General features: G+C 36.6%; 1 protein-coding gene across 6 annotated transcripts in view; it reads right to left on the reverse strand.

Moving 5' to 3' along the window:
* The window catches only part of arhgef28a (Rho guanine nucleotide exchange factor (GEF) 28a), a 255,985-nt gene that overhangs the window by 45,985 nt on the left and 192,709 nt on the right, over nucleotides 1-17,291 (reverse strand). For all 6 annotated transcript variants that reach the window (XM_039758444.1, XM_039758443.1, XM_039758447.1 and 3 more), the window contains 5 exons: nucleotides 16,336-16,518; nucleotides 10,833-10,961; nucleotides 8,394-8,536; nucleotides 5,742-5,789; nucleotides 213-704 (listed from right to left, as the gene is read on the reverse strand). In XM_039758444.1, coding sequence (XP_039614378.1) covers nucleotides 213-704; nucleotides 5,742-5,789; nucleotides 8,394-8,536; nucleotides 10,833-10,961; nucleotides 16,336-16,518 — 995 coding nt within the window. The remainder of the gene's footprint in view (nucleotides 1-212; nucleotides 705-5,741; nucleotides 5,790-8,393; nucleotides 8,537-10,832; nucleotides 10,962-16,335; nucleotides 16,519-17,291) is intronic.

Genomic DNA, 17,291 nt, shown 5'->3' on the forward strand with positions numbered 1-17,291 from the left:
CCATTGAGAAAAAATGTGTACCAAGTTTCATTAAAATCGCTCCAGCCATTCAGACGTGATGCTGGAATATATATATATATATATATATATATATATATATATATATATATATATATATATATATATATAGATTTAAGAACTGTTTACAAATCAGTTTTGTTATTATAAAATGCTACCTTCAATGTAAAAAATAAAAATAAAAATCTTAATACCTGTGTTTTGGCTAGAGGAAATGTAATCATAACTGGGAGGCTACTTTGCCGCTTGTGTTTCCAGCCGTGCAGCTGCGCCTGCTGCTTGTCTAATTCTTCCCTGTCCTTTTCTACCAGTTGTTGTCCTTCTCGCAATCTTTCCAGATTCTGTTGATATTCCTTCAGTTGATTTTCTAGATCTTCCCGGTCTCGTCGTAACTGCTCTGTTTGCAAAACACAGTTCCGTTCTCGCTGCTCCAATTCATTGTCCAATTCTACTTGCTGTCGCTGAAGTTGACTACACTCACGTTCCCAGCGTTGCTGCTCCTGCCTCAGCTGACTCTGCAGTTGTTGTACACTGGCCAGTTCTTCTCGGTGCTTCTCCATGTTGCGTTGCCTCCCCTGTTCCAGCAAAAGATTGCCACGACCACAAAAATATCTGGGCAGTCGTTCAGTTTCCTGAAGGAGGAGCTTCTGAACTTCAAAGCAACTGTCCTGAATTGTCACTGCAGCCTAGAAAAGAATTATACTTAATATTCAGTTTTAATGTTACATATGGTACTTTTAAACTGTTTCTCAAGTTTAGTAATATGCAAAGCAATGCTGTAACTAAAAAAAAGAATAACTAAATTAAGTCTTGCAGTACTCTTGCTATTCTTAAAATTCTTAAAACGTTTGTAACAATATGTCTAATTAATGTGTGTACAATGAACATGGTTTATTTTATAATTCACACTAAGTCATGCATTTCGCATTTCAAATGTTCTCTTCTTGCATAATAAAGTCTAAATTAATGTGAAAATATATAGTTAATCAAAAATTATCATCTATCTGTTTTACTTACCTGTCAGTCTGTCTAGCTTATTATTTTTTCAGTGGCATTTGAATGACATAACATTTTTACCATGAAAGTTATTACATTTTTTAAATTTTATAAATAATATTACAATAAATGAGAAACACAACACATAATAAATTAATCGGTATACGTTAAAGTTTTATTGAAAATCATATCAATATAAGCACCTTCCTCTACCCAATTTGGAGAGCAATAGAGCATGAAGACCTTCTATATTGTATGTTGAGCTTAAGAGGCCCAGCTTATTTACTACATGAATTGATGCCAAAATCTAAAAATGTTATCGACATTCTTATCTCTATTATATAAAATATTTATGTCATGTCCACATTATTCAGCCTTGACCTCCCCCCTCTACGCCAACTGCACCCATCCTCTCTCCATACCACCCTGTGACACTCTCAGTGCTGCTAACTCACCCTTCAACGCAGTCCGTTATAATGGCAAGACAGAAAAGCAAATTATCTGTTGTGAACTAGAGGCTGTATAGCACTTGACCCGGCACAGACTCACACTGAGGCATGTATAAAAACACAACTAGAATTTATTTTTCTTCACCTGTGGGACACAACTTCCCCGTGAACTCCACAGGCATAACACAGTCCCAGTCAACAGTTAAACACACAAAACATTCTCTTCTGAAACCACCACTCCTCCCTGGCAACCTCGTCCTCTTCCTCCCGATTCTGGCCAATGAGTGGTGGTTGCTGGTCCTTTTTATAGCCCACCCCGAAGTGCTCTAGGTGCTTGATCACCTGTTTCTGATTGCACTTTTGGGTGGGGCTGTATTTTTGTTCAGGTCGACTCAGGGAACCATGTAGCACCCCCTGGCAGCCACCCAGATCCCAACAGGGCTGTGGAGAACTCCATCTCCCATGGAGCCCTGCGGGAAACTGAGGCACCCTCGTCAGCCAGGGAGGCTGCCACCAAGTGTCCCGGGGGAGGTACTGAGAAGCCCATGGTTGCTCCCCCGGAACATATGTAGAAGGGGCGTCCTGGCCGGGCATGGGATCTGGCCGCCCATCACACTGTTCAAGAATGTTGAATTCTAGATCGCGACAGAAAAAGAGCAGCAAGAGCTGATAATGAACATCGAAAAAAATTAAATGATAAAAAAAGAGATGCATAAAATTAAAATCAAGAACAAAGAGATTCATCCAACAAATGAGAAAGAGAAAAATATCCTGAACAATATCTGAACAGAAATGCAAAAAAAAAAAAATCAAGTAATTCATAATGTTGTTTTTGACAAGGCATTAATGTAGTTTAATTTTTTAATTTACTTTTTATTACGTTACCTTTTTACTTCATGTTTTAATTTTATTTTTTAATTTTATTAATTTTACTGCAATCATTCCATACAAAACAATCAATTTTTACAAAAAGTAAAAATAAGAATAAGTCAACCCCCACCCCTGAGAGAGAGAGCAAGGCAAACGGCGTAAAATTTAAGGCTTGTAAACATACCTAAATTAATAAGTTTGATAAGCCAATAGAGATGAATGCAGAAGACAAAGAAATACAGAAATAATTGCTTCCTCTGTGCTTTAAGAGCTTTTTTTTAAAATATTACTGATTAGATCCTGCCATGTTTTGAAAAAAAGTGTGTACTGATCTTCTAACTGAGTATTTGATTTTTTCTAATTTCAAATTCTATAACACATCGGTTTCCCACTAACTTAAAAGAGGAGAGTTTGGGTTCGTCCAGTTTAGCAGAATAAGTCTGTGTGCCAAAAGTGTAGTGAATGCAATCACAGTTTGTTTGTCTTTCTCCACTTTAAACCCATCTGGAAGAACCCCAAACACAGCTGTTAATGGGTTAGGAGGGATTGTGACACCAAGGCGATCTGAAAGGTAATTAAAAATTTTGGTCCAGAATGATGTTAATTTGGTGCAGGCCCAGAACATGTGACCCAGTGAGGCTGGGACTTGATTGCAGCGTTTGCAGGTTGGATCTTGACCTGGAAATATTTTGGAGAGTTTTAGACGAGACAAATGTGCTCGATATATAATTTTGAGTTGAATAATTGTGTTTAGCGCATATGGAGCTTAAGTGAATTCTCTGCATTGCTACTTTACACTCCTTTTCTGATATATTAATTGAGAGATCTTTTTCCCAGTGTCCTCTTGGATCTTTGAAAGGGAGGGACTGTAAAATAATTTTATATATTGCACAGATAGTGTCCTTGAGATTGAGCAATATTTTTTCCAGCATGGATGAGGGTGCAAGATGAGGAAAATCAGGAAGGTTCTGTTTAACAAAGTTCCTAATTTGAAGATAGTGAAAGAAATGTGTAGCTGGAATGTTAAATTTGAAATGTAACTGTTCATAGGATGCAAAGATGTCTATATACAAAGATCTCTAAGCAAGTTAATCCCAAATTTTTTCCAGATATTAAAAACTGCATATGTGGTGGTTCTCTTGCAGACGTGCCACAGATAAAAGCTTCTCCTTAAAATGCTTTCTCCATTGGTTCCATATTCTAAGTGAGTGAAGCACAATTGGGTTATTAGTATATTGCCGATAACGTGTTTATTGGGGCACAGAGCAGGGAATATAAAGAAGTACTGCAGGATTTTACTTCTATTGCGGACCAAGCCTGTGTATGTTCTTCTATATGTGTCCAGGTTTTTATCGCTTCTATATTTGCTGCCCAGTAATAAAACTGGAAGTTAGGTAGAGCCATGCCACCTTCTGTCTTTTTATGGTCGCTCTTTGGATACGTGGATGCTTTGAGTTTCAAATAAATGAAGTTATTGTTGAATCTAATTGCTTAAAAAATGATTTATTGGTGTATATTGGGATGTTTTGAAATAAAAAAGGAGCTTAGGTAGAATATTCATCTTAATAGTGTTAATTCTTCCAGCTAGAGTGAGATGAAGAGTTGACCATCTATGCAAGTCTTGCTTAATTTTTTCCAAGCAGACGGCCAAGGTATTTATACTGTTCTGCAATGATAAAAGGTAGGGTTTCTAATCTAATATTATATGCTTGAGAATTCACTGGAAAGTACACTTTTATTCAGATTAATTCTGAGATCAGAGATCTTTTGAAATTCTGTGAGTGCTGTTAAGACTGCAGGCACAGAATTTTGTGGATCTGATATATACAGTACCTTATCATCTGCATATAGTGAAATTTTCTGTTCCAGTCCTTCTCTGATAATCCCCTTTATCTGATCAGTATTTTGACAGTGTATTGCCAGTGGTTCAATGGCAATTGCAAACAGTAGTGGTGACAAGGACTTTACTAAGTTTTATTATTCATTGGTATTTAAAATAGACAGTTGTAGTGAAATACTCAAGTAACTAAATTTCTGTCTATAATAACTAAGGACCAAACCATCTGTCTTCCTCCCACACTCCGCATACTCTTCTACATACCATCACTTTCTCTAACAGGGGAGCGTCCTGAAGCCCTTCGAGCAGCTGAGTCGTGGCATAGCGGACGGCCAGGCAAACAAAGTGAGCAGGGGGCAAAGCCCCCTAGTTTTAAATGAAATAAGATTTTCTTTTCCCACTGAGTTGTGCAGTATAGGACAGGATTATTCCAAATTCAATGGATAAAATGATGAGTAGCCAGTGTAAGATATCATATTATTATTTTCAGAGTGCTGTTCCATCTGTTGTTAGTTAAAATACTGCTACTAAAAAGTTTGGAGTTATTGTGAATCCAAAATTCTGATTTGATTATGGAGTATGTTCTGACCAGGGACTTCATGAAGTCATTCACGATTTGGATATTGTCCTGGACAGGTTTAGGATAATCCCTAGCTAATTTTTAATTGAGTTACTCCATACTATGCATAAGTGGATAAACTGATAAGGAGTGTGCTGTGTAAGCAAAGAACATAAAGTTCCAAACACTTTGTTAAGAACTAGAAACTCATAACAATCTATGAACTTGTAAGCCCTATAAAAGTTGTCAGGATGCTGATACTGGCATTATAATTGCCAGTGATAATGAATTTTTTGCAATTTGAGAAAAATCCCAAATTAACAAATTCATTTCTAAACAAGGTGATATGACCAAAAATCCCAACAAATGTGTGAAATGAATGAAGGCATAAATGAATGACTGAATTAACTATTTTATATATGACAAGTGAAAGATTAAAGAGTTTAGATCATTTGGGAAAACATCATCATTGCATGAAATTAAAAATGATGTTGCATTTTAGTTTTAATATTCAGAGATCTCCCGTGACCCTGTGTTTGGATATAGCGGGTTGGATAATAGATGGATAGATGGATGGATTCAGAGATCTGGGGTCAAGGGTTTTACATTTTATATTATAATTAAATGAAGAAGACTCCATTCAATAAACTAATTTTCACAACTTGAAAGGTAGTCTTATTACAACAAATAAAACTGAACTTGTCCACACAGAATTCCATCGTAAGGTGGCATATTTTTCATATTACCTTCAGTTAGGTTTGATAAACCAGTCATGTGTCATAGGTGCTATTCAATGACACCTAGGTTGTTATGTGTAAGTCAAAAAACACAGGCAATGTTATCTTTAAAGAATGCACAGCACAGCAAAAAACAATTTGCTTATATCCAAATATTTCCTAGGAATGCTAATAAAATAAGGTACACCAGTATAAAGCCCCACTCTTCAAAAAATATAATAAATATCCATTGGCTGCTATTTGATTGAATGTTGAATGAGTTTAAAGGTTCTTACCTGTAAACTGTATATGAGCTGTAACAAACTCTGCACACTTTGTGCCACCTAAAATGATTAAAGCAGAAAAAGTCTTCACTCTTTCTAAAAACATTTCAATTCAACCCTCTTTTTGTACCCATTTAAAATGATTACTTTAGAATAACTTTCAGGTACAAACATCAGTTATGCAAAGAAAAAACATTAGAATTACAGAGAAATGAATCACTGATATTTCTGTCAAAATAACTCTTGCATTATGCGTCACCATTAATGCACAATATACTCTGTAGATATTGTAATAGAATAGTTGTACTTGCAGTCTTATCAAGAATAAGGCCAAAGAGGCCAAAATGTTCACATGTGTGTTTTGGAGGTACCATCTTATTGGGTTTCTACCTCAGTATACACTACCAGTCAAAAGTTTTAGAACACCACAGTTTTTTCAGTTTTTAATAGAAATGCATGCAGTTTAATTTCTTAATGTTTCATGAAATTAAGGCATAGAACAAATAAACAATGGCAAATAAAAAATAAGTCAAGGAGTCATTATCCACCCATCCATCATCCAACCCGCTATATCCTAACTACAGGGTTACGGGGTTCTGCTGGAGTCAAACCCACCCAACACAGAGCGCAAGGCAGGAAACATACCCGGGCAGGGCACACGCGCGCACACACACACGGGACAATTTAGAATCGCCAATACACCTAACCAGCATGTCTTTGGACTGTGAGAGGAAACCGGAGTACCCGGAGGAAACCCATGCAGACACGGGGAGAACATGCAAACTCCACGCAGGGAGGACCCGGGAAGCGAGTCCAGGTCTCCAAACAGCGAGGCAGCAGCGCTACCCACTGCGCCAACATGCCGCCTCAAGGAATCATTAAGTATACAAAATTTTATTCAGATTTTTGATTGATCAAAGTAGCCATATTTTGTTGATATAACAGTCAGACTGTGGTATCCCTTTTGATTCAGAATGCCAGTCACTCAAGGCAAATCACCTCCTCCATGTTTGATAATTGGCATCACACACTGTGGAACTATCCTTTCACCAACTCGTGCAAACACCCTGCGTGATGAACCGAAGATTTCAAATTTTGATTCAACGGTCCATAAGACATTTTTCCAGTCTGCAGTCGTACACAAGTGCTATTTCAAGAACCTATATTTTCCTTTAAGGAATGGCTTTCTTATTGCCACATACCCTGTCAAACCTGCAGCATCAAGTCTCCTCTTCACAGTAGAAACTGAGACTTGCTTTTATTGACCACTGTTAAGCTGTGAGCTTGAAGCTGTTGAGCTGTGAAGCACCTATCACGCAAGCTGGTGACCCTCAGAAACTTGTCTTCTGATTGGGTTGTGATTTTGGGTCTGCCAGATCTCTCCCTATCATAGTTTCTTCCAGTTTCCAATTGATACCCACTAGCTAAGACCTAGACTAAGAAGGTATGGGTTACAAAATAGACTGATATTCAAGGAAAGAATAAAAAGACAAAAAAATGATCAGTTTTTGGAAGTTCAGTTAAAAAGGTTACAAATCAATAAAGTACTTGCTGAGAAGGATCATTATAACATTTCTGACAGCTGACTAGGACAATGTATGTAAAACCACAGGGATAATGTATCTTTTTTGTGCCCCACAGTTTATTATTCTCTGCTCTGCAATGCCACAAGATGTGATTAATTAATGGAAATATAATAAATAGGTATACCCTTTAAAATATTTAAATAGTAAGCTTGAAACATTTTGCTAATTTTGAGCAGAAATAAGCAAGAAATTGAAATTAAGAGGTAATCACATAATTAAGTGCATTCTTTGTACATATTATTGTATTTTACACATATATTATTCAGTTAAGTATGAAAAAAGAAATTAATATGAATTGCAATATTACAACAAAAATGGCTTTAGATAAAATGCCCTTTTAAGGCTACAGGCTTACTTAAAGTACACATGAAAATTACACAATAAACTGCTTGCATAGCAGCAGCGTACTCAAGCTCACATGTTGCGCAGTGTTGAGCATATTCCTGGCCCAAGTCACACGTTTGTGATATCAAGGATATCCAGAGCAGCATGGTGACTCTAAACACACTCACAGTGTTAGTGAGTGTGAACAAAGGTTGGTGATGTTTTGCTGGATATCAAGAATTGGTGAATGGTATTTTTAAAAGTATAAAAAAAAACCAAATACATTGCATTCAACTTTTTATAGTTAATAAGTATGTTAAAAGAAGGATTTCACATTTTTATATATTTTATATCTTTTTAAAAAGTTTTCAATCTTCCATTCATCTTCCAACACATTTAGTTCAGGGTTGCATGAAACCAGTGTACAGCAAAGCAGCATTAAGTACATGGCAAGAACTAACTCTGTGATAGCGCATATCCATCACATGGAATATTTATGTCAGTATTAATACTCAATTACAACAGGTCTTAATCTTTTGGACATGGGAGTAAAAGTGATGTACCAGGGGGAAAACTCCCACAAACTCATGGAGAACATGTAAACTCCGCACACACAGCTTTTAAGTGATCGGTTGTAACCTCGTGCCATAATGCTACCCTTGAAAATGTTACTGGGTCAACATTAATCCTTAACAAGTTCCAGAAAATAACAGCATTTTACTACACTAAACTTAAAGGAGAAATAGGTTTTTACCTTCAGTTCCAAATGGTTGAGGCCCCCTGGCTGAAATTCATTAAGTGCTTCTGGTACATACTGATGAGGGTATGACAATTCACCTTCCCGTACTTCAAATTCAGATGTCAAAGAGGAAGAACTTTGGGCATTTAATTTTACGGCTTAAAAATAAAAAGAATATTGTCACAGTAAATTACAGAAGAACAAGAATCACAAGAAATGTATAACATAAGCAAGATTTTCAGTATGCAAATTAGCAAAATAGGTTATAAGGAAAAGATGACATGTCATTACATATATTTAACTGTTGTTGTTTAACTGGAGAGAGAAGTGTGCGCATTGCAACAGGTACACATGTCATAAATGTAGGAAGGATGGTCCTTGCGCGTGTGTGAACTGTTAATATTTGAATTTGATGAATGCATATAGCGCTGAAATTACCTCTCTGTACTATTTTTTCCTCTGCATGTCCTGGAGTACAAAAGAAACAGCACTGTGCACCCAAAAGTGGACACTGACAAGATCGGAAAAAAAAAAAAAACATGTGGTCACTGATTACAAGCGCAACGTGTTATGCAAATGAATATAAATAATATGAATAATGTTGCATTTGTGCGACAATGTTTTCCGAAATGTACTACACAGGTCATAAAATGAATAATTCCAAATATCATATATACCTATGTCTCTGTTGTTTTTTTTGTCAGTGCGTCTTTGACATGCATACTAATTCAGCGTGAGCAGGAACACTCAATAAAAGTGAATAAAAAAATCAAGTGATGGTGAGATACGAAGAAGGCAGATTCACCAGCGTTTGCGTGTCAGCTTTTATCCCTCCAGATCAGAGAATGTCCAGTTCCTTTGCCTCAAAACACCACTTACATCTACAGTTATTCCAAGTTTGAAATAAAAAGTAACAGCGTCCGACCCCTGGGTGGTGGTGGTGGTGGGGGGTAGTATGTATCGTGATCATGACTGAGAGAATAAAAGTGAAAATAAAACAGTAACTTTCACAAGTACTATAAATGTACACCGTCTGTTACAGACGCAAACCAAATGTATGTGTGTACTGTATAATATTAACAATAAGAACAGCTCACTACTGAAAACGGCAAATATAGGAGACAGTCGGGATTGAACCGGGGACTCTTGATCACGAGTCAGCAAATCTTACCGCTACGCCACAGAAGCTGTTGTCTTATCCTTGAACCTTTTGTGAAAGTGTTTTTTTGATCTTTGGACTTCAGGCATCTTACATTATATAGTTTATGCCAACATTTTGTCATTTACTGCTAAAATATGAAAAACGTTTCTGTTTTAACAATGTGTTTACACAGATTATTGTACAAACGGAACACAAATGAAATGCATGTGTTCCAAATAAAGATCTATTATTTCCATTCTAAAACTCCAGCACTTCACTCCCAGATAATCAATCAAGGCATGAGGTGGGAGAACTTTGTGCATGTTCTGCGGCTGCGGGGGGATGGGATAGTAGGCTGCTTGCTGCTTGTCTTTATCGGCACATTTACAGGGCAAAAGAAGCTGATGGAGAAGTGCGAACAGATTTAAGGGGGGCGGGATCTACAAGTTTTTTCGTAGGCTCTGGTAATTCTAGTGTTACGAAGTAAATCCGGGGGTTGGGCTAATGAAGATGTGAGCAACTGCCACAGGAGCTCATACTGTTCACGCTAGTAATTTTTTACTGAGGCACAGTGAAATTAGGGAGAAGCTGCTTAAGGGGAAATTTTGTAGAGATGTGAAAAGCCATGACGTGAATGCAAAAATAAAGTAAATCGGTTGTCATAAGTAAATGAGAGGTAGTGAAGATGATAAATGCAATAGTATATTGTGTGTATGATGAAAATATTGGAAGGGTACTTTTTGCAGTGCACCTCATACATACTGGAAATTTGTGAAGCAATATATGTTTTTGCTGAATTGTTGTACAAGGAGAGCAAGCAAGTGAAAACCTAAGTTTCAACAATAGAATTAATTCAGAAAAAGATGGGAGTACTGCTATTTGGATGACATGCATGAGGATGAGATGTGGCTCACTGGTGGCAGCAAGGGTAATATAAGCAAGATTAAATATGTAAAGAACTGATTCTGGAATTGAGGAAGAATGTTTCATACGTGTTTCGTATATGTTAATAATGAGAGTAAACTAATGGAAGCAAAGGCTGAAGTATCACTAGGAAGGACTGAATCCAGAACTACCACACTGATATGTAGATATGCAGCATTTCATGATGGAGGCGCAAAGTCACCTGAACATAAACAGGATGAACTAAATTAGACATGTGGAGTAAAAATGCATAATGTTAACACTATAAAAAGCTGACTGTGAAGAAAGTGCTGACGATCACAAGAAAAAGGTTAGAAAATTAGAAGAGCAATACCATTTTGAGAAAACCCACTCAATAATAGGTCTAAACCAGTGTCTGTTTAACTTACATTCATGTGGAAATTCTGGAATACTCTCACAACTTTCAGAATCTTGCAGTTTTACTGATGAATCTGACACTCCAATACTCTCCTCAGAACAGAAGGATTCCAAAGTAAGTGTACTAAGTAGTCTTTCAGCTGTGAAATGGTCAGATATTAGTTGAAATTATAAATTCCATTACATTAAACATTATTTATCAAGCAGACACAGTTTATGCTAGGCCAATAGAACATTATATGTTTACATGATGATGCTGCAGTTTATAAAATTCCCTCATCCTTTGGAGATTTTTAGGACTGCTGTTATCCATCAGAATTTTAACCACATTGTTTGACTATTTTCTAATACAGCCAATCCTTTATTAACATTATGGTCAAATTAAAAAGAACACGCAACAAATCCATTGCTCAATAATTGCAGTTTTAAATTCCAAATCTTTGTTTTAATCAATGAATATGACATTGTATATTGCAAAGAAAGATGTTTGAATTTTCTGGTAGCGTGTTCAGCATCCCTGGAGAACCCTTGACTGCTTTAAGGCATGCTGCCCACTAGTCATTTACATAATTTATGCCTTAAAATGAGATCTGGACCTTTTACAGAACCATTTATGGACCATTGACTAATGTATAGTATATTGCAATGACAAGTATCTCAAGTGATACTGTCATCAATTTGGGGCTATTTCTGATAACTCTGAATTCTAAAACCACTCTGTGAACATGTTACACACACAAACAAAAACTCAATAACAATGCCTAAAAACATGACTAACATAAATAGATGATAAATCTTACCCTATCTTATTTTCCTTTGTATCTATCCAACTTAAGCAATATAGAAGTAAAGGAATAAATCTACTAAATTATAAAGAAGTTTAATTTAAGTTTGAAGTTCCTTGTATTATTTGCTTTTCCAGCTTCTTTAAGTAGGGCAGAAAGAGTGAAAATGTTCATGTTCTTGGGATTTCTTTTAGCATGGTTTTGTGCAATCACAGTAATTGCATTCATTTTGTCAATCTCTATATATAATCTTCATTTGGATCTTGATCTTTGTTTGTCCGCAAATGAATTAGAAGAAGAAGCACTAGATGGCAGTAGAGATACAACTAAAACATAGGCATTGCATTAAGAATCTCCTCCAGGCTTATACTACTGAAGACTGTAGTACTCCAGTCACACCTCAAAACACAGACATTCAAACTAAACAAATTGTTTTGCTTTAAATTAACTAAAGAGATCTTCATTTAGATCTTGATCTTTGTCTGCAAATTCCACGCATGCGTAGACCACCTCCCAGTTTAGTATATTGCTGTTACTCACGGATGTCAACAATGTGCCGGAATAACGAAAGGGGTGGTGGACAGTGTTACGCTGGTTAGCTCCTGAGGCCTGGTTAGAGAATGAGATTGCTGAAGATAAAAGGTAAATGCCTACATAACATATGAATGAAAGAAAGACAGTGGGTAAAATGAATGACAACGTAACAGCACGTTCCGGAAATTATTATTGTTACGTTAGAAGCCGGCGAGTGCTGTGCGTCTCACAGTTGTACCGTGGCTTGCTCACATGTCAGTGAAGTGATCCCTATTTATGCTTTGAAGAGCCTGGATAACTATGTGTCCCCCTTTTATAACCATTGCTCCGTGTATATTGCCTTACTCTTTGGATTGCCACAAAGCAACCTGCAAGATTGGAGAAAGGTTGAGAAGAGATTGTGAGAGGAAACGACAGCATCGTGAAAACGAGATGGACTGTGAATGGACAGAAGCAGAAATGCTCCTACACCACCACATAATTACGATTCAGACAGTGATTCCGAGTAGGCCGTTCCTATCGAATCAATATCCAAGGGTTTTCTTTTGTAATTTTGTTTCCCTTATAAAAATCATAATGCTGTGCGAAAGGGCCCAGTTCACGACTGGCAGCCGCGTTTAAACAGGGAGCCCTTCACAGACAACTTTAACATGTGCAACGTAGTTGGGCACACATGGCTAGTAATGTATAATCTTGAAGATGTTTTTTGTAGAAGATGGTTACAAGATTAAATTGACAAGATTAAATTATTTCCTGTAGTTCTGGATCCTAGAAAATCAGACCTCACTTTCTACAGATTAACCAAGTCCATTTCAGCTTTATTCTGTAACACCTTCTCATAAGCTCTCCTATATATACTCAAAACCAGTGCAGGAAAAATTCTTTAGGACTGAACTGGTTGTGACTGGGGCAACAATGTCTGTCATGCTGACTCCTGTTGGTAGAGTTGGATAGCACCAATAAAATAATGCTTGAGTAGTGGGTGATAGCAGAGAGGATGAGCAATATCTGCAGAAATGAGTGAAGTACCCCAGAGGATTCAAGAAAAGAGGTAGCGATACTTAAAGGAATATCTCTGTAAGTGATAAAGGAGACAAGGAAAGAAAGACCTAACTTAATTAAGCTTCATTTCTGACTCATTTTTTAAAACACCAAAAAAGCATTTTCTTTCTTTCCTCAACATTGGTCATGAAGCTGTAAGAAAAACTGAACGAGAAAGGGGAGTACAGATTTGGATAGGTGGGATGGCTGCATGACTTACTCAAGCTTGTCCAGCTGCAAAGACTTCTGTAAAAGTCTGACATAGTAAATTCGTCACTAGATACTGGGGTCTTCCCAGACTGTCTTAAGACTGCTGTAGTTAAACCCCTACTTAAGAAACATAATCTTGACCCCTCGGCTCTTGAAAATTTTAGACCCATCTCTAACTTGCCCTTCTTAAGTAAAGTTCTAGAGAAGGCAGTCATTATGCAGTTAAATGACCACCTAAATAAACATGCTATTCTTGATAAATTTCAGTCAGGTTTTAGAACAAATCACAGCACAGAAACTGCACTCGTTAAAGTAGTAAATGACTTGCGGGTAAATGCAGACAGAGGCCATTTATCTGTTCTCATCCTCTTAGATCTGAGTGCTGCATTTGACACCATTGATCACAACATTCTTAGAAATCGCCTTAGTCAATGGGTGGGCCTCTCTGGCAGTGTCTTAAATTGGTTTGAATCCTACCTGACAGGGAGAAAAAATTTTGTTAGTTGTGGGAATTACAACTCGAAGACACATGATATCCAATATGGTGTTCCACAAGGCTCTATCCTGGGTCCGCTGTTATTCTCAATCTACATGCTTCCGTTAGGTCAGATTATCTCAGGGCACAACGTGAGCTACCACAGCTATGCTGATGACACACAGCTGTACTTATCAATAGCACCTGATGACCCCGATTCTATTGATTCACTAACACAATGTCTGACTAGTATCTCAGAATGGATGAATAGTAATTTTCTCAAGTTAAATAAAGAGAAAACTGAAATTTTAGTGATCAGCAATAATGGATACAATGAGGCTATTAGAAATAAACTGGATACATTAGGATTAAAAGTCAAGACGGAGGTAAAAAGCTTAGGGGTGATTGTTGACTGTAATCTGAATATTAAATCACATATTAATCAGATCATTAGGACAGCATTTTTCACTTAAGAAACATAAGTAAAGTTAGACCTCTTTATCACTGAAAGATGCTGAGAAATTAATTCACGCGCTTTGTTTTCAGTCGACTAGATTACTGTAACGCACTCCTCTCAGGACTACCCAAAAAAGATATAAATCGTTTGCAACTAGTGCAGAATGCAGCTGCTAGAATCCTAACTAGGAGAAGAAAATCAGAACACATTACTCCAGTTTTGATGTCACTACACTGGTTACCTGTGTCATTCAGAATTGACTTTAAAATTCTGCTTATGGTTTATAAAGCCTTAAATAATCTCCCCCATCTTATATATCGGAATGTCTGACACCTTATATTCCAAATCGTAACCTCAGATCCTCAAATGAGTGTCTCCTTAGAATTCCAAGAACAAAACTTAAAAGAAGTGGTGAGGCTGCCTTCTGCTGTTATGCACCTAAAATCTGGAATAGCCTGCCAATAGGAATTCGCCAGGCTGATACAGTAGAGCACTTTAAAACACTGCTGAAAACACATTACTTTAACATGGCCTTTTTATAACTTCATTTTAATCGTAATTTAACTTAATCCTGATACTCTGTATCTTCAATTCATCATAACAACTATTCATGGTGGCTCTAAAATCGGTACTGACCCCTACTCTCTTTTCTGTTTCTTTTTCCGGTTTCTTTGTGGTGGTGGCCTGCGCCACCTCCACCTACTCAAAGCTTCATGATGCTCCAACAATGATGGACGGATTAAAAGGAAGAAGTCTACGTGACCATCATCATCATCAAGCCCTTCCGTGAGAACCCTAAATCCAAAGAGGACTGTTTCATTTATGTTAGGTAGAATGCCCAGAGGGGACTGGGCGGTATCATGGTCTGGAATCCCTACAGATTTTATTTTTTCTCCAGCCGTCTGGAGTTTTTGTTTTTCTGTCCCCTGGCCATTGAACCTTACTCTTATTCGATGTTAATGTTGATTTATTTTTTTATAATTATGTCTTTCATTTTTCTATTCTTTAATATGTAAAGCACTTTGAGCTACTGTTTGTATGAAAATGTGCTATATAAATAAATGTTGTTGTTGTTGTAAAAAATTAACATAAGTACATACATCCTTAACTAACATAAAAGTTCAAAGCACTGTACTGATAGAAGAGTATAAATGAATGAACATGTTGCTTTGGTGAATAAATACACTTTTAATTTTCTAGAACTATAATGGAAATTTTATCCATCCATTTTCTAACTTACTTACCTCATTCAGGGTTGTCATTCCATATTTAGGCATTGATAAAGCTTTTACATATGAACTTTAGATTACAGTTTACAGTGAGTTTAGAAGCATAGAGGCATTTATGGAGTCTGATATATATTTGTCACAATAAGTAAATAAGTTTTAAGAAAGTTCATTTGACCAAAGTTGCTTTCACGTAAGTGGCATACTGTGTATAGCCATGGTGTTTTCCTTATAAGGAAGAGATCAATTAAAGAAACATACTGTACTTAGCCATTTTGTCCTTTAGAAATGCATTTTCCCTGTTTTAATTATCTGTTTCTGCAAGTACATTATCCAGGATCCACGCGTAATAAAATGCATTATTACTACATGTGCACAGACACAAAATGACTTCTGACACTGTCACTGAATGTGAAGTAGTACATTAAAAAATAAATAATGATGTCAAACAGAATAAAAACATTGTACACATTTTAATATGAAACTTAACCTGTAAAGCAACTAATCAATTATACATGTACCTTTGCTAAATACTTTGAAAATTTGAAGTCTCAATTCTGATATCCAAATGCTTTAGATGCACTATGTTAAGACAAATGCAACTGCACATGGTAAGAAAAACATGACAAAAAACAGACTTTCAGTCACAATTAACAGTTGGTAAAAGGCAAATGAGTTGCCAGTGAAAATATGAAAAAGACAATTCAATGAAAGTAGAATTATCTTTTTATACAGTAATGTTTTGAAGAGACATCCCAAATTTCAGTTTAAAACAAATACTCTCACCCTCTTTGATAGCAGTTGTCAAAAGGGCAGCTGCCTGTGGCACCTCCTCTGGGTCAGGTTTGATCAGTAAGTGTTGCTCTTGGACAGGCTGACAAGGGAAATTCAGGGCTGTGAGCTTGCTGTATATATTCAATTTCTCTTCGAGACTTTGGCAAATTTGTTCATCATGACTATGCAAACTTTCTGTTAAAACAAGATAAAAATAACTGCAAATATTTCCTCATGTCATAATCAGTTAACTCAGAAAATAGCAAAATTAGGAGTTTTACATGGCAGTAGAAAGAAATATGAAAGATCTAATATTTTAAAATATAATTTAACATATGTTCCCTTCTTGTTTTAACTGAATTCTTCTGTGCCAGTATTTTAATTGCTTTGTTAGGAGTCACATAGCAGGGGTTCTCAACATGCAGCCCAACTCACTTGAACATGCGGCCTGTCCAAGCTCCTTAATGCTGCTAACAATCACAAATCATTTACATCGGTTATTCCTCTATAAGTTTAGAGAATGTTTAGCACCATATTATGTGTAAAGGCTCATGATCCTCTAGTAATTTGTATGTCTGTGTGACGGTATGCATTGGCTCCATGTTCCCACTTCCATTTTGGGAGCCTCTTAAACCCAATTCCATCGATAACGTAACTGGATGAGCCAAGCAGATGAGGACAAAACATGCACATAGCAAGGGGTAAGTGCATATAGGTGCCAAGTGCTTTTATTTAAAACAATTAAAAAATCAAAAAAGCGTGCAGTGGAAAAAGTTCAATAAATAAATAAATAACCCCATAAAATGGTGTTCAGTGGGGGTTGAAAATTAATCAAAAAAATATTCCTTTAAAAATAAGGTTAAAAACATGGTCGAAAACAATCCTTAAAAACCATGAGCCCAGGTGTAATGCTTAAAAGATGATGTTTTCTTGACTTAACCCTAATGGGTCCTTGCAGCCAAGGAGGC

Source organism: Polypterus senegalus, chromosome 7, assembly GCF_016835505.1.
Source record: "Polypterus senegalus isolate Bchr_013 chromosome 7, ASM1683550v1, whole genome shotgun sequence".
NCBI lineage: Eukaryota > Metazoa > Chordata > Cladistia > Polypteriformes > Polypteridae > Polypterus > Polypterus senegalus.